Genomic DNA, 23,278 nt, shown 5'->3' on the forward strand with positions numbered 1-23,278 from the left:
GACCTTTCAGACCAAAATTTTTCAGTCAAGGGTGATGATCTTAGCGTGACATCAGAGGAATGGCGGTATAAGGGCACGTCTCTTCCTCTCCCCCTGACATTTCAACAAGTTAGCCATCTATGATTCAACAAAGAAGTCCCTGCTCAACACAGAAGCACCCCTGAGAGACCCTCACACTGAAACACCTAAAGGTGGGCATCCAGGAATAAACGAGGAGATGAGAAAGGAGGAAAGCACAGACTCAGCCATGCAGTGGGGAGCTTGTGGCTCAGATGGGAGCTCACAGCCCAGCCAGGAGAGGGGAGAAAGCCTATGGTAGCAGGCACTTCCTTTGGCCAGGAGGAACAGAGCGTGTGTGTGTGGGGGGGGGTAGGGGGGGAGTGGGGGGGGGGCGGGAGCGGGCAACCCAGCAGGGCGAGCTGCTGTGAGCAGAGCTGCGAGGGTGAACAGTGACTTAAGTTTGCAGATGTCTGACAGAGCATGGGGTTCTGCTGTGCAGCTCCCCACTGCTGGGTCGGGCAGTGGTGTTTCAGACGAAAGGAAACCAGAGAGCCCTGCCGCTGCTTAAACTCATCTCCCGTTGCCCTTGGAGTTGGCTCCAGGAGCATATTATCTGTAAACCAAGAGCTGTTGCAATAGAATCACTGTTTCTGATTGCTAGAAGGGGTTCTTGGGTTGAGAACTCACAGAGGTCAGGGGTTGCCATTACGGTGAGGGCAAAACAAAACCCATTCCCAAGCAGCACTGCAGTACTGTCCTAAAGAAGCCAAGGAGGCTCAAATCTGGGAGACTACAGAGGTAAAAATCTTTCCATTCAGCACCATCTACTGGAACATAGTAGAAAGACCTCTTCAGAGATAAATGCAAAAACAAAGGAGGGCAGCAAATACAATGAAGAACCACAGTAACAATGATGACTAGAGAGAGTGAAAAAATCCCCAGAAAGCAGGCTGGAACACATGGAATTATGTGATATAAATGATAGATTTCAAGATTGCAGTTCTGAAAATACTCAACGAGATGCAATTCAGTGCACTCAGAAAACAGATCGATGAACAAAATAAATATTTCTCCAAGGAAATTGAACTTTCAAAAAGAATCAGAAATCCTGGAAATGAAGCATTCAATTAAGTAGATTAAGAGTGTACTGTTGAGCATAAAAAAACAAACAAACAGAATAAACCAGTTAGAGGAAAGAACTAGTGATATTGAAGATAGGAATCTAAATGATGTAGAGGGAAGAAGAGAGAGACCTGAGAATAAAGAAAAATGAAAGCGCTCTACAAGACTCTATGACTCCATCAGAAAAAGTAATATCAGAATCTGGCATTGCGGAGGAGGAGGAGAGGGAGCATGGAATGGAGAGTCCATTAAAACAAATAGTGGCTGAGAACTTCCCAAATCTATGGAAAGAACTAGAGCCTTGAATCCAAGAAGCAAACAGAACATCTAGTTACCTCAATCCAAAGAGGCCCTCTCCAAGGCATTGGTAATGAATCTGTCAAAAATTAATGACAAAGAAAAAATTCTCAAAGTAGCCAGGAAAAAGAAGAAAGTGACCTACAAAAGCAAACCCATCAGAATTTCTTCTGACTTCTCAGCAGAAACTACAAGCTAGAAGAAAGTGGAACCAAATATTCAAATGTCTGAAAGAGAGAAATTACCAACCATGAATGATATATCTGCAAAATTATTCTTTAAATATGAAGGAGAAATAAAGACATTCCCAGACATACAGAAAATGAGGGATTTTATCACCAGAAAACTTTCATTGTAGGAAATACTCAAGGGAGTTATTCTACCTGAAAGAAAGAACATTAAGGTCACAACACTACAAGTTAAGATCACCAAAAAACTTACAGCATAAACAGGGATAATTTGTGACAACAAAAACATACAAGGAAAAGGGGTAAGGTCCGAACTGGCAAAGAAAGATGAAGATCAGATGCGCTCAAAAGGAAACTCAACACCAAACGAACAATCAAAAAGTGTGCAGAGGCCCTAACTGGTTTGGCTCAGTGGATAGAGCATCGGCCTGCGGACTCAAGGGTCTCAGGTTTGATTCCGGGCAAGGGCATGTACCTTGATTGCGGGCACATCCTCAGGAGGGGGTCTGCAGGAGGCAGCTGATCGATGTTTCAAACTCTCTATCCCTCTTCCTTCCTCTCTGTAAGAAAATCAATAAAATATATTTAAAATAAAAAGTGTGCAGAGGACCTGAAAATACACCTCTCCCAAGAAGACATACGAACAGCCCATTGATATAGGAAAAGATGCTCAACCTCACTGGCAATTAGGGCAATGCAAATAAAAACTACAATGAGATACCACCTAATACCTGTTAAGAGTGGCCATTAACAACAAGACAAACAATAACAAGTGTTGGAGAGATTGTGGAAAAATGGGAACCCTCATTCACAGCTGGTGGGAAGTAGACTGGTACAACCACTATGGAAAGCAGTCTGGTGATTCCTCAAAAAATTAAGAATAGAGGTGGAACCAAGATGGTGGCAAAGGTAAACAACTAAACTGCCGCCTCGTACAACAATTTCAAAACTACAACTAAAAGACAAAACATCTACCACCCAGAACCACGGGAAAGCTGGTTGAGTGGAAGTTTTACAACTAAGAAGAAAAGAGAAAGGAGCACAAACACTGAAAAGCTGAGGTACAGAGGCACGCGAATTGGGCTGGTGGCGGGCGACTGGGCGCGCGGCTTTTTTTCAACCCAAAGGGAGACAAGCTCCTGATGACTCTGAAATCCAGTTTCTGGGGACATGCGGGGGACCCAGATGCCTACGGGGAGAAGCTGGACTGTTGGCCATCGGGTCGGAAAGTGAGAGTGACTTTTTTGCAGAGATGCGCCCAGCAATCATTGTTTACTGCGCTGGAGCGCGGGACTCGGGGACTTGGAAACGCGAAAGGCAGAGATGGCTGACACAGCCATTGCCGTTTGCCACGACCTAGCCTAGTGATGCCCTGAGACCCTGTCCCGCCATGCCCTGAGACCCCGCCCCGCACATTCTACAAACCCACCCAGGCTCCACACAGTTGCTTTTGCATATAAATGGCCTGTTCTGTGGAAGCTTAACCAAATAAACTGCAGCTCCAGTCAGACTGCTCCAAAACCGCCAAACCCCAAGCAAAGAGGAGAAAACTGTAGTTCTTGCTGTAGCTCCTGCTGGGGGGCCTCAGACAGTAGCTGACCTGCACACCATTGGAGATCCAGAAACTAGTATATCTAGTGGTTGGTGTGAGATGACACCAGATTTCAACCACTCTCATAAGGGACACATTCAAGAGGCAGACTCAGTGAGCACCAAAGCCCTACTGGAACAAGTCCTGCCCTATAAACGTGTCTCCAGCACAGCAATTCTGTCATTATAGACACAGTGGGTCCTCACAGCCAATTGCCCTGGAGGTCAATTCCTCCCAGTGACACCAACAAAATCAAGTTTAACTACAACAAGGCTGTACACACAGTCCACAAAGGGGTGCACCAAGAATGCCCACCTCAGGTAACTGGGAGGCTGACCCATTGAACCAATAGGAAACCTAGTACACAAAGCTACCCTACCAACTCAGGGAAGCAGCGAAAATGAGGAGACAAGGGAACAGATCACAAACAAAAGAAATGGAGGAGAACAAACGACTGGACATAGAGTTTAAAACCACGGTTATAAGGTTTTTCAAGAATTTTCTGGAAAAGGCCAATAAATTTAATGAAACCCTCGAGGATATGAAAAAGGACCAACTAGAAATTAAACATACACTGACTGAAATAAAAAATATTACACAGAGACCCAACAGCAGACTAGAGGAACGCAAGAATCAAGTCAAAAATTTGGAATACAAAGAGGCAAAGGACACTCCTCCAGAGAAGCAAGAAGAGAAGAGAATTCAGAAAGTTGAAGATAGTGTAAGAAGCCTCTGGGACAACTTCAAGCATACCAACATCAGAATTATGGGGGTGCCAGAAGAAGAGGGAGAGCAAGACACTGAAAACCTATTTGAAGAAATAATGACTGAAAACTTCCCCCACCTGGTGAAAGAAATAGACTTACAAGTCCAGGAAGCACACAGAACCCCAAACAAAAGGAATCCAAAGAGGACCACACCAAGACACATCATAATTAAAATGCCAAGGGCAAAAGACAAAGAGAGAATCTTACAAGCAGCAAGAAAAAAACAGTTAGTTACCTACAAGGGAGCACCCATATGATTATCAGCTAATTTCTCAACAGAAACTATGCAGGCCAGACGGGAGTGGCAAGAAATAGTCAAAGTGATGAATAGCAAGAACCTACAACCAAGATTACTCTACCCAGCAAAGTTATGATTCAGAATTGAAGGGCAGATAAAGAGCTTCACAGATAAGAAAAAGCTAAAGGAGTTCATCACCACCAAACCAGTATTATATGAAATGCTGAAAGGTATTCTTGAAAAAGAGGAAAAAGAAGAAAAAAGTAAAGATAAAAATTATGAACAACAAATACATATCTATCAACAAGTGAATCTAAAAGTCAAGTGAATTAAAAATCTGAGGAACAGAATAAACTGGTGAATATAATAGAATCAGGGGCATAGAATGGGAGTGGATTGATAATTCTCAGGGGGAAAGAGGTGTCTGTGTGGGGGGTACGGGAAGAAACTGGACAAAAATCATACACCTATGGATGAGGACAGCGGGGGTGGGGGGAGGTAAGGGCAGAGGGTGAGGGTGGGAACTGGGTGGAGGGGCGCTATGGGGGGAAAAAGGAGAAACAATTGTAATAATCTGAACAATAAAGATTTATTAAATTAAAAAAAATTAAGAATAGAGCTACCATATGACCCAGCAATCCCACTCCTGGATATATACCCAAAAAACTTGAAATCATGTATTTGCAAAGATACGTACATCCCTATGTTCATTGCATTATTCTCGGTGGAAACAACCAAAGTGTCCCACAATAGAGGACTGGATAAAGAAGATGTGGTACATATACAAAATGGAATACTACTCAGCCATAAGAAAGGATGAAATAACACCATTGCAATAACATGGATGGACCTTGAGAACATTATGCTAAATGAAATAAGTCAGGAAAAGAACCATATGATTTCACTCATACGTGGGATATAAAACTGAAACTTATGAACACGTACAGCAGAATGGTGGTTGCCAGAGGGAAGAGGGCCCTAATATAAGGTGACAGGAGGAGATATGACTCTGGGTGGTGGGCACATGGTGCAGTATACAGATCTTGTAACATAGAAACCCACACGTGAAACCTGTAGGTTCACATGTTGGCCAATGTCACCCCAATCAACTTAATTTTTAAAAATGGATGATGGTCTTAGTGGATTGATCATCCCTCCACTTATAAAAATTATATTGTTGGAGACTGAAATGGAAAAGACATTGTTATCCCAGGGGCTTCATGTGAAACCTTGTTCAGAATATCTGTTCTGGATGTAGACTGGGGATGTGCATTGCTTTAACTTCCCCATTGATCATTAGATGATGCGAAATTAATAAAAATCTTCTAAGATTCCAAAAAGGAGTTCCTATTTCAAACTTCTTAAACTTTTTATGTGCCCTAGGGTCTCTGTTGATCCGTTTCCCTGACCCACCAGCCTGAAATTCCAGAAAGTCAGCAGTCGTGCCATATATATCTCAACATATTCTGTGGCACCCAGTTCTAGATATTGCGTGGAATATGTTTTAATTGTTGAATGAATAAATTGTGTTAACTTTCAATTCCTAGTAGAAATTTCTTCTTCTGTATTTCTTATTTTAGATATTCTTTACATTACAACATGTAACTCAATTGGCATTTATACAGCTGTATTCTTACTAAGCATTTCTTATGTGGTCTGGATTTCTTAGAATAATGAACTATGTGGCTTGTTAGTGTAGTCACTTTGTTTTGGGGATTAATGTGTGGTGGGTTAAACTAAGCAGAACTAAAGTTATCCCTTAGTCCTCCCCCTTTGTGGACGTCTGGTGAAACCCAGCGTTAAAGAGGGGAAGTGAGATAATGTATGGAGAAGTTACCGAGTATCTGGAGCCTGCCTGGTTCTTTTCCTGCAGAGAGTACTAGTAAACCGCTTGTCTCCTGCTGGTGACCAGACAGTGGCTGGCTTCCAGAGCGGAAAGAGCAGATCTGGGAATCTTATTCTCCCTTATATGAACTTTCAACCAGTTTTCCCATTTTCAACCCTTTCCTTCAGTTCCCCCTCACTTCCCTTCTTGTGGTCCTTATATTCTGAGCCTTTCTGAAACTCTAGGTAGACGTCACTTTTTCCTAAATGGGCAGACCTTTGGTAGGCATTGAAGTTTCAGATCTCTCCACTCTGCGTAGTCAGTTACTTTCTCTTTTTCTGTTTTCCTTCTTCCAAAAAACTATTGTCTCTCTTCTGTTATCATTCTTGTTCTCTTCTTTGTTCTGGGTTTATGCCCCCCTTTTTAAAAAAATATATTTTATTGATTTTTTACAGAGAGAAAGGGAGAGGGATAGAGAGTTAGAAACATCGATGGGAGAGAAACATCGATCAGCTGCCTCCTACACACTCCCTACTGGAGATGTGCCCGCAACCAAAGTACATGCCCTTGACTGGAATTGAACCCGGGACCTTTCAGTCCGCAGGCCGACGCTCTATCCACTCAGCCACACCAGTTAGGGCGGGTTTATGCCCTTTTTATTTAAAAAAAATTTTTTAACATGAAAACTTTCTTTTTTTAAAATATATTTTTATTGATTTCAGAGAGGAAGGGAGAGAGAGAAACATCAGGGATGAGAGAGAATCATTGATCGGCTGCCTCCTGCATGCCCCCAACTGGGGATCAAGCCTGCAATCCAGGCATGTGCCCTTGACCGGAATCGAACCCAGGACTCTTCAGTCCACAGGCTGATGCTCTATCCACTGAGCCAAGCCAGCCAGGTCTTTATGGCTCCCCCCCCCCCCCCCACTTTTTAATATATTTTATTGATTTTTTACAGAGAGGAAGGAAGAGGGATAGAGAGTTAAAAACATTGATGAGAGAGAAACATTGATCAGCTGCCTCCTGCACACCTCCCACTGGGGATGTGCCTGCAACCAAGGCACATGTCCTTGACCGGAATCGAACCTGGGACCCTTTCAGTCTGCAGGCTGACACTCTATCCACTGAGCCAAACTGGTTAGGGCGCTTTATGCCCTTTTTAAAAAAATTAACTTTAGCCCTGCCAGTGTGGCTCAGGAGTTGAGTGTCAACCCATGAACCGAGAGGTCACTGGTTCAATTCCTGGTCAGAGCACAGCCTGGGTTGTCGGCCTAATCCCTGGGTTGCGGTGTACAGGAGACAACCTATTGATGTTTCTATCTCTCGATCCCTCTCTCTTACTCTCTCTAAAATCAATAAAAACATTTTTTTTAAATCAAGTTTAACAAGTTACTGGATTTCAAGTGGGAGTTAAAGTGAACATGGGTTCAACCCTCCCATGTTTTCATCTAGACTGCTTCTTTTCATCTATTTGGAAGTACATTTTTTCTTTTTAAGTGTGAAATATAAAGCATCCACCAGGGCAAGTTTTCAACAAAAGCGGTGTTTGTTTTAATTTTAATCTTGATCATGAAGGTCTTGTGCCAGGAAATGGGCACCCAGTCTTTTCAGTGCAGTTCATGTTCTGTTTCAGAGTTCTTGGTACAATTTCTAATATCAGAGATGGTTTTATTTTGGTTCTGTGATCTTCCTGAGCCAGGTGCTGCCAGAAGTCTTACAAATCTCTAGCAAACTTACAAATTATAATAGTTATGGTAGTCAGCATTCTATGATTTAATTACCATATGGACATCTTTCCCCTCCCCCTGATTTTTAGTAGGAGCACTATTTCCCACCCTGGGAAGAATGGGATTGATAATACATCTGGGCTATTATTTAAAGAGAACTACCATTTTTATTTTTTCATATTTTTCTTTGCCTTTCCTATTGTATTTCTTTTTAAAATTTTTTATTTCTATTATTTATTAACCTGAAACATAATTTTAATTCTTAAGTCAGTTTGAATACACATGACTTTTTCTTTCCAAGTATTCTGTAATTTGACTTGCATTTCAATTTTTTTTCTCTACTCACATAATATTGTATACTGTAATCTGATATTGGAACTTAAATTGGTTTGTGATACCTTATGTTAAAGTGTTAATTGATGGGCATGGTTAACCTAAGTATTCTTCAGAGGTGGTTAAAAATTCTCTATTAATTCTCATAAATCTGAAGATGATGCTTGTTTAACACTACTCTTTGGATATTAGCAGGCTACTTTCTGTTTTAGATTAGAATTGAGAATAAATTATTAATCTTAAACTTCTGTATTTCTTTATATTTGCTGTTTTTTCCTTTATTTCCCAAACAATTTATCAAAAGGTTTACATATAATTTGATTTCAGAATGTCCCCGAATCATTGAATTAGTTAAAATTTTATGGGAAACTGTCTTCTGTTTTCAGGCTCTGTTCTGGATATTATTAAGCACATTGTGGCGAAGGGGGAACACAAGAGTGGAGTGCTGGACGAACCTGCCATTGCTACAATCCTCAAAGAAGTGCTGGAAGGGCTGGAGTACCTGCATAAGAACGGGCAGATTCACAGGTACGTCAAAGGCATTCCCTCATCTTCTGGGTGATGCAGTGGTAGTTGTGCTATATCATTTCATTGAGGCCATTTCCTGTTCTTTTGCGGAGTTGATCATAATCTGAGTGTTAACATGGTTCTTTGCATTACTAGTTTTCATACATTGTGGTTAGGGTTTTAATTACACAGCTAGTGTTTTAAAATACAAAAACAGGAAAAATTCCCAATTTTTTATCAGGAGGCAGTCACTGCAATCACTGATAACATTTTTGACTATTCCTTCTTAGTCTCTTTCGTGTGCTAAAAAATATTTAAAATAAACCTGTATATGTAATTTTGTCTCTTTTTTTGTTTGTTTCTTTTACACCTTGAATATTTTCTCAAATTATTAAAAGCTCTTTGTAAAATAATATTTTTAATTAAAACTTAAAAAAAAATAACACTTAAAAAGCTATGTAACATAGTTATACAATAATAGTAGGGGATTTTAATATACCACTCAGATTAGTGAATAGATCATCCAGACGACCATAGAAAATTAATAAGGAAATAATGACCTTAAATGTCACATTAGACCAGATGGACTTGATAGATATTTATCCAACATTTCATCCAACAAACACAGACTACACATTTTACAAGTGCATACAGAACATTCTCCAAAATAGATCATTTATTAGGCAGCAAAACAAGCCTTCATAAATTCAAGAAAATTGAAATCATATCAAACATCTTTTCCAACCACAATGGCATAAAACTAGAAATCAACTACAGGAAGAAAACTGGAAAAAACACAAATACGTGGAGACTAAATAACATGCTATTAAACTAACGAATGGATCAAAGAGGAAATTAAAACAGGAAATAAATTATCTTGAAACAAATGAAAAGGAAAACACCAACTTTTCAAAATTTGCAACAAAAACAGTTTAAGAGGGAAGTTCATAGCTATCCATGCTTACCCCAAGAAACAAGAAAAACTCCAAATAGCTCTAACTCTACACCTAAAGGGACTAGAAAAAGAGGAAACAAACTCAAAGTAAACAGAAGGAAAGAAATAGAAATAGTTATAATCAGAGCGGAAATAAATAAAATAGAAATATAAAAAAAGAAAAATCAATAAAACTAAAGTTGGTTTATTGAAAACATAGATAAAATTAGCAAATCTTTAACCAAACTCATCAAGAAAAAAAGTAAGAGCCCAAATAAGTAAAATTATAAATGAAAGGAATGTTACAACAGACATCTCTGAAATACAAAGAATCATGAAAGAGTAGTGCAAACAATTATATGCCAACACATTTGACAGTGTAGAAGAAATGGGTAAATTTCTAGAAGTATATAACCTTCTAGGATTGAATCATGAAGAAATAGAAAATCAGAACAGACCAGTTACTAATAAGGAGACTTACTCAGTAAAAACCTCTCAGCAAAGAAAAGTCCAGGATCAGATGTCTTCCCTGGAGAAGTCTACCAAATTTTTAAGAAAAACTAACAACAATCCTTCTCAAACTCTTCCAAAAAATAGAAGAGGAGGGAACACTTCCAAACTCATTTTAAGGGCTGGCATTTCGCTGATACCAAAGCTAGACAGGACACTACAAGAAAAAATTTACAGACCAATATCCCTGATGAATGTAGATGCAAAAATCCTCAACAGAATATTAGTAAACTGAATTGAATAATGCATTAGGATCATACCATGATCAAGTGAGATTTATTTCAGGGATGCAAGGATGATCCAACATTTGCAAATCAATCAATATGATATACTTCATTAACAAAATGAATAACAAAAATCTTATGATTATCTCAATAGATTAAAAAAAAAGCATTTGACAAAATTCAACATCCTTACATGATAAAAACTCTCAACAAACTGGGTATAGTGGTAATATACTTAACATAATAAAGACCATATATGACAAGCCCACAGCTTATGTCATACCCAACAGTGAAAAGCTGAAAGCTTTTTCCCTAAGATCAGGAACAAGACAATACTGCCCACTCTTACCATTTTTACTTATTTATTTTTATTAACATTTTATAAACAAGTGTTAAGTTCCTATAGCATCTCATCAACGTTATAATGAAATGATGTTGAATGAAAGGCATTAATACAGGACCTGCTGTAGTTGATAACAATATATTGTATTATTGCAATTTGCTAAGAGAATAGAATTTAAATGTTCTCACCAAAAAAAATGTAAATATGTAAGGTGATAGATGTGTTAAGTTACTCGATGCGGGTGGAATCCTTTCTCAATATGTACCTATATCAAACCATCACATTTTTGTTATACACTTAAAATATCTTACAGTTTTGTCAGTTATACCTGAATTTTAAAAAAATCACCTACTAAATCCTAATCCCTCAACAAACAGACAAGCAAAGGCCCAGAAAACTAACTGATTGAAGATCATCTACCAAGTTGTAAAACTGAGGTTTTAAGGAGTAATTAGACTATGGAGGGAAAAAGCAAGTTTTTTTGGCGAGAAGCAAGAAAGGTGCTAAGAGTTCTGAATTTTCAAAACCAATCTCAGAATTCTCCTTGTTTAGTAACATTGATTTAAAGTAGTTCTTATAATTAAATAAATATGTCAAAGTGAACTCCCTACCCCCCCCAGAAAAAGAAATGTTAAATATTTAGTTTAAGATGCCTAAATGTAGTGCGTTTGCCAGCTTTTGTTTTGATTTGTTTCTTCTCTTGCCCTTTTTCAAATTTTCCATAAACTATGCTGATTGATGAATCATAAAAATGTCATGGGGAGCAACTTGTGTTCTGCATTAATGAGAAAGTCAAGCATGTCTGTGATATTTGTAACTTTGGTGCAGTAGTGACATGTGAGAAATGGCATTAAGCTGAGGAAAACAGAACTCACCTTCTTGCTATTTAAAGGTGGATGGAGGATTTAACTGTCGGGGCTGCTGGGTTGCTTGATATTCTTTGTGGCGAGTAACAACAGTTCTTTCATCAAGGACCATATTGACGCCAGATATTTAGTTACAAATCTTCTTCTTGAAAGGTCAGTTGTCCTGCTGTGTGTAAAGTGTCCGGTGAGCCCTTTCACTGCATGCATTCCTCTGCTTTCACTCCGGCAAGCTGTTCTACAGACTGCACTTGTGGTTTCAGAAGGCAACACGAGTTGATTATCTGGTGAATCGCTCAGGAAAGGTGAAAGTTCTGCTGAAAATGCGTTACTGTCTTTTCATTTATGAAAGACAGAGACTTAGAAAACATCATTTAAATAGGTAAAAGTTCAAACAGCACAAAATATATATGATAAAAAACAAGTCTTCTCAATATCAACTGTGATTAAATTATGTTGATACCATGTACTCTTGACATGATGTGATGAAAATGACACTTTGCTTCGGTGGTTTTTCTTCCAAGAACTTATAACACCAGTCTAATCATAAGGGAAACATACAAACCCATCAGATGGTCATCCTGTGGAAAATTAGACCCTTATTCCTCAAAATTGTGAAGGTCATCAAAAACAAGGAAAGTCTTGCCGGGTTGGCATGGCTCGGTGGTTGAGCGTTGACCTATGAACTCCGAGGTCATGGTTCTGTTCCCGGTCAGGGCACATGCCTGGGTTGTGGGCTCAATCCCCTGTGTGAGGCGTGCAGGAGGCAGCCGATCAATGATTCTCTCTCATTATTGATGTTTCTATCTCTCTCTTCCTCTCCCTTCCTCTCTAAAATCAATAATAAAAATATATTTAATAAAAAAAAGCAACAACAAGGAAAGTCAAACTGTCACAGATAAGAGGGGCGTAAGGAGAAATGACAACTAAATGTAATATAGTATACTGGATGGGATCCTGGGACAGAAAAAGGGCATTAGGTGAAAACTAAAAAAATCTGAATAAATGGTAGACTTTAGTTAATGGTAACACATCAATACTGGTTCATTAATTGTGGCAAAAGTGTCATACCAATGTAAGATGTTAACAATAAAGGAAATTGAGTATAAGGTGTTTGAGAACTCCTCTGTACTATCTTCTCAATTTCTATATAAATTTAAAACTGTTCTGAAAAAATAAAATAGTCTTCTTCCTTCCCTGAACCTCTAGACCAAGCATGTCAAACTCAAAGGCTAGCACGGGCCAAATAAACGAGATTTAAGTTTATGTGGGCTGCAAAAAAACAAAAGCTTCAATTTTCATAGAAATGTAGGTTTATTTCGATAGAGACATGCTGAATACAAAGGGCTGAAATAAATGAGTAATCAACATAAAATAATAGAACATTTTAATAAAAATTAGTATTTTTTCTTGGATGTTATCTTACCAGACACTGAATAACTGCACAAATTAATAACTGTAATGCAAGTAAATTTATTTTTCTTGTTCTCCAAAAGCGAAATATTTCCTGTTGCGCACACCAAACAAGTCAGTACAAGACCAATGACGTAGCAATCAGCTGCTAAAATATTCTCTGCTAGTATTAATGGAGAGAAATGGTGCACCTGCATGTAATGCACATAAGAGAAGTGAATGCAACATGATTACAGTAATCAGTCATTGGCAAACATTGTAGTTCGTTATTAATAATTATGTATAATAGGATATTGTAAAAATTAAGTTATGAAATTTTTATTAAAACATTTCTTACATACCATTCGTTATATTGGCTGGACCACAAAAATATTCGTTGTGGGCCGCATGCAGCCTGCAGGCCACGAGTTTGACATGCTTGGTCTTACCATTTTCTTGTGACTCCTTTGAGAGATTTTAGGCCAATATCAACATAATTTATATATCCCTCTTCTTTCTGCTTAAAAAAACAAAAACAAGCCCAGGCAAATGGCAACGTATTACATATAATATTCTTCACTTAAGAATATATTTGGAGCCTGGCTGGTGTGGCTCAGTGGTTGAGCCGACCTATGAACCAGGAGGTCACGGTTTGATTCTTGGTCAGGGTGCCTGGGTTGTGGGCTCGATTCCTGGGGGCATGCAGGAGGCAGCCAATCAATGATTATCTCTAATCATTGATGTTTCTATCTCTGTCTGAAATCAATCCTATATAATAAAAGCTTAATATGCAAATTGACCGAATGGCAGAATGACTGGCAGAACGACCAGTTGCTGTGACATGCACTGATCACCAGGGGGCAGACGCTCAATGCAGGAGCTGCCCACAGGCCCCAGGCCAGCCAAGGCAAGTGCCAGCGAGGGCCCCCCAATCGCCCTGCCGGTTGCCCCACAGATAGGCTCTGACCACCGGCCAGGTCTAGGGACCCTACCCGTGCAAGAATTTCATGCACCAGGCCTCTAGTAAAAATATATTTTTAAAAAAGAATATATTTGGTGATTGCTTCATGTTAACACATATATTCATTAGTATTCATAGTATTTCATTATATAGCTTTACCACAGTCTAACTGGTCTCCTATTGATGCGTAGTTAGGGTTATCCTATTAGACTATATTCTGTTGGTTTATAACGCTAACATTTGGAATAGAGTTAGGAATTGGGAGTTGGACTAATGGGGAGGGAGCAATCAAGTTTTATTTTGGTATTTAGTTAGATTGCTTGATTTAATACTGCACTTCTCTCCAGAAGCAATCAAATTTTATTTGTAACTGTTTTGTTGAATTTATTCATTTATTTAATATCACACTTATCTTCATAAGAGGATTTGTTTGTTTACTTAAATCTATTTGATAAATATCTGGGTTACTATGTTCTAATCATAATATTAAGTAAGTAAGTGCAAGAAATGTATTATGATATAGTCCCATTTATGGCTCATGATGAAATGAGAGAGAAAGACCCAGAAATACAGTCATGTTTCTATGATCTGTGTATACTGTATTACACCCTGCTGTTAAAAACAGCGGAGGAAGTAACTAAACTATACATTGGTTTTTCCATTGAATTTTAGGTGCCATTCCAGATGAGCTCAGATAAAAAGGGAGTTGGTTGACTCAGTTGAATGGTCTTTGTCACCAGGGGAAGGGAATGTCCTCAGTTTTGTCCTGTTCATAGTATCTAGAGTCAGAGACTTCAGGTTTGTAGAGCAAAGTGAGTTAGCCTCCACTGTAAGTCAGCCTCTGGGAAAATGTCCTGTAAATTGTTTGGACTTATAAGCAGTACAAATAATAACATAATTTTCTTATGCTTTAGTGTATATTCAGGAAAGGTTTAGTATATACTCTGGTAGGGTGATGCTGTCTCAGATCTTCTTATGGAAGTAAGTGTGATATTAAATAAATCCAACAGAGCAGTTAAATACAATTTGATTGCTTCTGGAGAAAAGTGCAGAATTAAATCAAGAACTCTAACAAAAAACCAAAAGGTGTGTACTCTGGTATAGTGATGCTGCTGCATGCAGTTGTGAAACTATTGTTCACTGTTACCAAGGAATGGTTACGTCTAAAGATGCACAGGGAAAGGGTAAAGAGTTGTGCTTTTCACTGGTTCCTTTTCTCCACGACGTAGTCTTGCTTTTCTTTCTTGTCTAGATCCAAGGGCTGGCTCTCTTTTATTTATTTAATTATGTTTAATTTTAACCCTTTACACTCGCTTGCTTTTTTCTCGATTCCTTTATTTTAATGCTAACCGTGTCGAGTCACACTTGACATCCGAGTGCAAAAGGTTAATTACAAAATAAATAGATGAGTCTAGTCCCACAAGCTATTAAAACATCATTCCTCTTAACTCCAGTCCCACTCCTCTCCACAAAAGGGACCTACTCATTGCTCTTTGATTGCTGTATATAGAAAGGAGAGGGTATGTGCGTGTGTATGTGCACGCGTGTGTGTATATACATGCACGTGGGCACGCAAGATGCACTGTTCTGCTTGATTTGTTTACTTAGCAGTATGTATTAGAGGGAATTACAAGTCACAGTGTTGATTGACCTTGTTCCATTTTGTGGATATAACAGAATTAATTTAACCTTTCTGCTGTTGCTGGCTTTCTTAGGCTGTTATCATTTGGGGTTGTTATTACAAACTAGAGGCCCGAAAGACGTGCAAGGGTAGGCCTTCCTTCCCCCGGCTGCCAGCACCAGCTTCCCTCTGGCACCCGGGACCTGGGCTTCCCTCATAGCCCCAGCTTCATCTGGAAGGTTGTCTGGAAGGACGTCCGGTCTAATTAGCATATTACGCTTTTATTATTATAGACAATGCTTCAGTGAACCCCCTTGTTCATTACCTGTATGTTGTGAGAGTTTCTCCAGGTTTTCAAGAAGTGGATTTACTACTTGCAGAATTTAATGATTTTAAATTTTGTGAAATACTACTAACATATTGTTGCATGAGAAAAAGAAAGTTGTATATTGAAGTGGGTAGAATGATATCATTTATGTTGGAAGAAAAACCCAGATATGTTATAGGAACATATTCCATTAGTCGGAATGATAACAGTTGAAAATTTGGAGAGAATGCTAGATCTGAGAATAGTAGTGAAAGAGACTTTGGCCTTTTCAGTGATGTTTAGATTTCTATAACAAGAATGTATTCATGTTTTGCTTGAGCTGCTATAGTTATCAATGAAATATAGAGATGTTTGAATAATTTATATCTGTCTTTATGCTATAATCATAGAATAATCCCTGTTTTCAACCACATACTGACCATTTAAAAATTTTGATCATATATTAGGTTTTAGAAAAAAAAATCAATGTATTTCACAAAGTAGAATTGGGTGAGGATCACATTCTTTGGTCACTATTATTATCCCAATTGAACATTTAATCACCTCGGGTTTTAAAACTATATGTTATTCTAGCTTTCTGTTTACAATGGTTGGATTTAGTACAGGTGACTAAAATTTTTAAAATTTTACTATTGGCCTTAATACCCTTTAATGCAAAATAAAGCACTTCATTAGCTATGTTGTATGAATATAGTGAACAATTTCTTAAAGTATGTGACTCCAAAGAATACGTGTTATTTTAATATGTAACTTTTGTTTTTCTTAAAGAGATGTGAAAGCTGGAAATATTCTTCTTGGAGAAGATGGTTCAGTACAGATTGCAGGTAATGATTAGTATTTCTTTTATTTTGACTTAATGGTCAGTAGAACCACATTACCCATCTTTACATTTTCTTAGTCAATTTGCTCTTCTCTTCCCTGGATCGTTTCTAGTCAAGCATTCTATATTGGCACATCCCTGCTGACTCAAGATATTCTTCACTTCTCAGTATTCATTTTCAATCTTAGACATTTTTCTGACTATTACTCATCACCTTCTAGATATCCACTCCTAATCCCCCATTAGGGTCTTTTTCTATGGTTTCTAATAGCATTCTGTACTGTTTTTTAAAGGAGAAGTAGTCAAGAAACCTCATTATGTTTAAGAATAAAATGCTATAGAAAGGTGATATAGAGCTGCTTCTGTACTGGGGGACGTGGGGGATTTGCCAATTAGGAAGAGTCATTTGATAGGTGGAAGTGCGCTTTTGGGAGACTCAGAGCTGAAGAGTTGGTGTCCAGGGTCTGCCAAAGGTGGCTATCCTGGTGAAGTAACCCTTGCTTCCGGCCGAGACTCCAGAATGGTGGAACCACAGGCTTGTGGAGCAAGCAGATTATCGGAGAAAACCTCAGCTTAGGCCAGGTACACTGTTGCAACAGTCGGGTGTTTGGCAGGAGGAAGATAATCACTCAAAACCTAATCCTTTCTTCAGCATAAAAGATAACTTAGGTGCACATTTTCATGTCCTAAGGTAAGGGAGTATTTTAACCAAGCCACATAATGTTCTAATATAAAGGAAAAGATTGATAAATTTGACTCTTAAAATTAGCAACCTTTATTCATCAAAAGAGGAACCAACAGTGAACCATCATGAATAAGTAAAAAGCAAACCACAGAGTATAGAGAAGATATTTGCAGCATGAATACTGATAAAGGGCTCAAATTTAGAATATATAAAGGACTCATTAAGAAAAAAATCTGATTAGAAAATAGACATAAGGCTTCTCAAATGAAGACATTAAAACATAAGTATAAAAGGTGTTCAGCCTCACTAGTAATCAGTTAAAAACAAAGTAGAATATCATTGGGATACCATGTCATACTGATTCAGTTGGCTTACACATCTAATAATACCAGTTGTTAGTTTGAATGTAAAGCAAGGAAAAAATCTCATACTCTGATTGTGAAAGTATAAATTAAGTTAAAGATATTCATATCCTAAAACTTTGGCTTTTAGATGGCATGGCCTAGAGAAACTCATGCTTATGTGTGCCGTGGTGCTCATAAGCATTGAGGAAGTTTAAAACAGTCCCCAGCCCTTCATTAATATACTGGATAAATAACTTGTGGTTAATTTATACATTAGAATACTACCTGGTTGAAATTGAATAGAATTACAACAACATACAAAAACATTAATAAATTATAAAGATATAGGGTGAAATAAGCCAGTCAAATTAGATTACAGGGGCCCGAAAAAGTAGGTTTACAGTTTGTATATGGAATGTGGTTCCATTATATAAGTTGAACATCAGGGACAGTTGTCTATATTGCTTAGAGAAGCAAAATGAGGTGAAAAAAAATAAAGCAGAGGATTGTGATAAAATAGTGAATAGAATTATTACCAGGAATCTGTCTTCCCACCTAGACGGAAATTGAACTGGCAGAATCTGATGTACAGCAGGGTTCTAGAATAACATTTTGTCTGTCATTTCATTATAATACTAGAGGCCCAGTGCATGATTGAATCATGCACGTGTAGGGTCCCCTACACGCTTTCGCTTTTCGAGGTGGAGCTGGGTGCCTGTCCGCTGGTGCACCAGGCCTTTCGGAAGCCTCCAGCTCGGAGCAGACAGGCACCCATTCGCTTTTGATGATCCGCGGCCGCTGAGGGGGGCTACCCTGCTGTTGAGAGGCGCTGAGGGGGCTGCCGCGGACACCTGGCTACCCTGCTGTTGAGAGGCGCAGCTGGGTGTCCGCAGCAGGCCCCCTCAGTGGCTGTGGATCTGGCCGTTGAGAGGCACAGGGGGCGGGAGTCCCGCCCCCTGCGCCACTCAACAGCAGGGTAGCCCCCCTCAGTGGCAGTGGATCCGTGCCTCTCAATGGCCGGACAGGCCACCCCGAGTCCCGCCCCCCAGCCTCCCGCCGCCCAATTGTGGGCGTAGCAGAGTGATGGTAATTTACATGTTACTCTATTATTAGATAGGATAGATGAGATGCTGTAGGAACTTAACTCTTTTTTATATCAATTAGCTTATGGTAAAATTGGCTTCATTATACATTGTTTTACTTAAAGTCACAGAACCTGTTGATGATGTTAAGTGAGGACTTACTGTAACTGTTTTGAAATTCTGTGGACCATTAGAGGCTTGAAAATTCTAGGGAAGGTCTTAGATTGCAAATTGTGCTTAATTTGGTCAATTTCAGAGCCAAATTTCTCACCCATCAGCCACTGTACGCAGCTGTGCATGTTTTGGAATGGTTTGCACACAACTTGTGGGAATCATAGTGGGCAAAAATGATCTGTTCTCCAAATATCATGTATCTGTGTTCTGATCAGTGATTGCTGCTTTGGATCTCAAAGGTGCAGGCCAAAAGGCAAACAGCCATTATGGTTGTTACAACTCTCTACCCCCCCGTGATTTCCAGGCAACTTAATAGGCCAGCACCCTTTTCCTTCCCTTCATTTTTCTCGTCTTTCCCCTTTTGGAGCCAGACATTAAAGACTAGGACATTAAAAAAAAACCTACATTTACAGGGAAAATTGGAAAGTGACTGCACATGCCAAGGGAAAAGTGCAGAAAAGATCTGAGAAGACTTTTAAGTTTACATCTCAGGCTGATGCTTGACATAGACACAGTCTACAAGAAACAAAACATTTACCAAAAACAGCAAACCCTGGAAATGGGGTAGAATCTGATCTCCACAGTTGCCATATTATTAGATTTAAATCTCCAGTTTTCAACAACAACAAAATTACAAGGCATTTAATGAAACTGCAAAGTGTGATCTGTTCAAAGGAAATGCATAAATCAACAGAAACGGTCAGTGAAAAAGACCTGAAGGCAGATCTGCTGTACAAAGATTTTAAAACAGCCATCTTAAAGATGCTCAGAGAAGTAATGGATGCTATACAGAAACCAAAGAAAACAATGTCTGAACAAAATGGAACTATTAATAAAGAGAGAAAGCCTAAAAGAAATAATGGAGCAAAAAGTACAATAACTTGTACTGTGACATGAAAAATTCACTGGAAGATTCACTTGCATATTTGAGTTGGCAGAAGAAAGAATTGGTGATCTTGGAGATAGGGAGATGAAAATTAGCAATATAATGAATAGAAAGGAAAAGGGCTGAAGTAAAGTGAACAGAGCTGAGGGAGTAGTTAAACACCAGTAAGTGGACCAACATACACGTTGTGGGAAGTCCAGAAAGAGAAGAGAGAAAAGAGCAGAGAGAGTATTTAATGAAATAATGGCTGAAAACTCCCCAAATTTGATGAAAGACATGAATATAAACATCTAAGAAGCTCAATGACCACCAAGTATGACACTATAAGAGACACATTATAATCAAACTTATGAAAGCCAGAGACAAGAATCTTGAGAGCAGCAAGAAAGAAAGGACTTGTCACAAGGGATACTGAATAATGTCAGCAGATTTCTTATGAGAAACTTCGGAGGCCAGAAAGCAGTAGGGCGATATATTCAAGTGCTAAAAGAAAAGAATTGTCAACCAAGAATCCATTATCTAATAAAACTTCATCAAAAGTGAGGGATAAATTAAGACATTCTCAGATAAATAAAAACTGAGGAATATGTTTCCACTTGGCCTGCCCTGCAAGAAATGCTCAAGGGAGACCTGCAAAGTGAAATGAAAAGATGCTAGACAATAACTCCAAGCAGTATGAGGAAATAAAGACCTCAATAAAGGTAAATACATGGGCAAGTATAAAAGCTGTTATTATAAGTGTTATTGCAACAATGGTTTGTAGCTCTACTTCTTGTGTTTTCTACATGATTTAAGAAACTAATACACTATTGGAAACAGTTACTGGTCTAAAAGTTAGTATTACAGTAACATTAGTTTATAACTTCGTCTTGTCTACATAATTTAAGAGACTAATGCATTTAAAAGAATTGTTCATTTATGGTTTTGAACACACACTGTATTAAGATGTGCTTTTGTAACAATAATAAAAAAAAGAGTGGGAACAGGGCTATACAGGAGAAGAGTTTCTCTGTCTTGAAGGTAAGTTGGTATAAATTCAAATTAGAGTGTTATAATTTTAGAATTGGCAAGTCTAACCCCTGTGGTAGCCACAAAGAAAATAGCTGTGGAATATAGACAAAAACCAACTAAACACAAAACACAAAAGTAATGTAGGAAATGAGGGAAAAATCTATTAGACATAAAGAAAATAAATAATACGATGACAGAAGTCTCATCATATCAGTAATTGCTTTAAATGTAAATGGGTTAGCTCTCCAGTCAAGACAGAGATTGGCAAAATGGATAAAAACACATGATCCAGTTATATACTGTTTATAAAGGTTTTCTCACTATCCTGATGTAGAGCATTTTTATGAAATCTTGCATAAGCCAAAATGGCTTAAAGCAAAGAATACCCCTTGCTTTCAAGAATGTTAACTTTAGCCACTTGCTCTCACCAAAAACCTACATTGGATAGTAACAGCTTTTTTTGTAAAAGTGAAAAAACCCTCTACAGGTTTCTTTTAGTTAGTGAAAACAGGTACTCAATGTAGTCTTTCGTATTATGCAAACTAGAAAGTGGGGGATACCTGTATTGTTAAAATGTCAGTACTACCCAAAGTGATCTACAGATCCAGTGTAATCACTATCAAAATCCCAATGATTTCTCCTTTTTTTGTAGAAATCGAAAAACCCATTCTAAAATTCATATGGAATCTCAAGTAACCTCAAATAAACAAAACAATCTTGAAAAAGAATGGCCAAAGCTGGAAGAATGACATTTTCTGTTTTTAAGACTTACTGCAAACGGCAGTAATAAAAGTAGTATGTTATGTATGCCCTTGCCGGTATGACTCAGTGTTTGAGCCTTGACCTATGAACTAGGAGGTCACAGTTTGAATCCCATTAGGGCACATGCCCAGGTTGCTGGCTCAATCTCCAGTAAGGGGAGTACAGGAGGCAACCAATCAAAGATTCTCTCTCATCATTGATGTTTCTCTTTCCCCCTCTTCCTTCCTTTATGAAATCATTTAAGACATATATATTTTTAAAAAATAGTATGTTATGGGCATAAAGATAGTCGGAGACAGATGAAATAGGAGAGAGAGTCCAGAAATAAACCCTCACATACAGAGTGTGGCAAAAAGAGGTTTATGGTTGGTTGTATGGAAAAATACAATCATCTATAACAATAAGAGGGTAATATGCTAATCAGACCGGACGTCATTCCAGACATCCTTCTGGACAAAGCCCAGGTCCCAGGTGCCTGCCGGCGGCCAGAGCGAAGCCCGGGTCTTGGGTGCCTGCCGGCGGCTGGAGGGAAGCCTGGGTCCTGGGTGCCAGAGGGAAGCTGGTCCCTGTAGCCGGTGTAGGAAGGCCTACTCTTGCATGAATTTTGTGCATTGGGTCTCTAGTTAAAAAATAATAGTGCAAGAATAAATTGTATTTCCCTTACTCACAACTGTAAATCTACTTTTGCCCACCCTGTATATGGTTAAATTATTTTGACAAAGGTACCAAGTCTATTCAAGGATAAATGGTGATGAGAAAACTGCATATTCCCATGAAAAAGAATGAAGTTGGACCCTTATCTAACACCATATACAAAAATTAACTCAAAATGGATCTAAGATTGAAACGTAAGACCTAAACAATAAAATTCTAAGAAGAAAACATAGAAAAAAAGTTTTATGACATTGGATTTGGCAATGATTTCTTATATATGATGCCAAAGGCATGGCTTAACAGAAGAAAAAGTAGACAAATTGGCCTTTATGAAAATTAAAAATTTTGTGCGTAGACACTACCAAAAGAGTAAAAAGGCAACCCATTAAATGGGAGAAAAGATTTGCAAGTCATATACCTGATAAGAGACTAATAATATCCAGAATTTATGGAGAACTCTTAAAACTTAACATAAAAAAGAACAAGGTGTTTAAAAATGGAGTTGAATAGACATTTCTCCAAAGAAGATAAACAAGGGGCCAGTAAGCACATGAAAAGCTGCTCAACATCACTAATCATCAGGGAAATGCAAATCAAAACTACGAGGAAATTCTACCTCATATCCACCAGGATTGACTATCGAAAGAAAATCCCCAAACCCAGAAAATAACAAGGATATGGAGAAATTGGAATCCTTGTTTACTGTTGGTGGAAATGTAAAATGGTACAGCTGCTGTGGAAAACAGTATGGCAGTTCCCGAAACATTTAAAAATACTATATGATCCAGCAGTTCCACTTTTGAGTATATACCCCAAAGAACTGAAAGCAGGGACTCAAACAGATATTTGTACACCCATTTTTATAGCAGCATTATTCATTGTGGCTAAATCATGGAAGCAAACCAAGTGTTCCATCAATGAAATAATCAATACACAATATGTGGTATATACATACAATGGAATATTATTTATTTTATAAAGGAAGGATATTCTGATATCCTACAACATGGATGAATCTTGAGGACATTATGCTAAGTGAAATAAGCCAGTTATAAACAGAGAAATGCTGTATTAATTGTACATTTCTCT

At 38.4% G+C, this 23,278-nt stretch overlaps 1 protein-coding gene across 1 annotated transcript in view; it reads left to right on the forward strand.

Moving 5' to 3' along the window:
* Nucleotides 1-23,278, forward strand: part of OXSR1 (oxidative stress responsive kinase 1) — a 75,669-nt gene that overhangs the window by 24,438 nt on the left and 27,953 nt on the right. The window contains exons 4-5 of the mRNA XM_008154895.3: nt 8,475-8,616; nt 16,540-16,595. Coding sequence (XP_008153117.2) covers nt 8,475-8,616; nt 16,540-16,595 — 198 coding nt within the window. The remainder of the gene's footprint in view (nt 1-8,474; nt 8,617-16,539; nt 16,596-23,278) is intronic.

This window comes from Eptesicus fuscus, chromosome 18 (genome assembly GCF_027574615.1).
Source record: "Eptesicus fuscus isolate TK198812 chromosome 18, DD_ASM_mEF_20220401, whole genome shotgun sequence".
Taxonomy (NCBI): domain Eukaryota; kingdom Metazoa; phylum Chordata; class Mammalia; order Chiroptera; family Vespertilionidae; genus Eptesicus; species Eptesicus fuscus.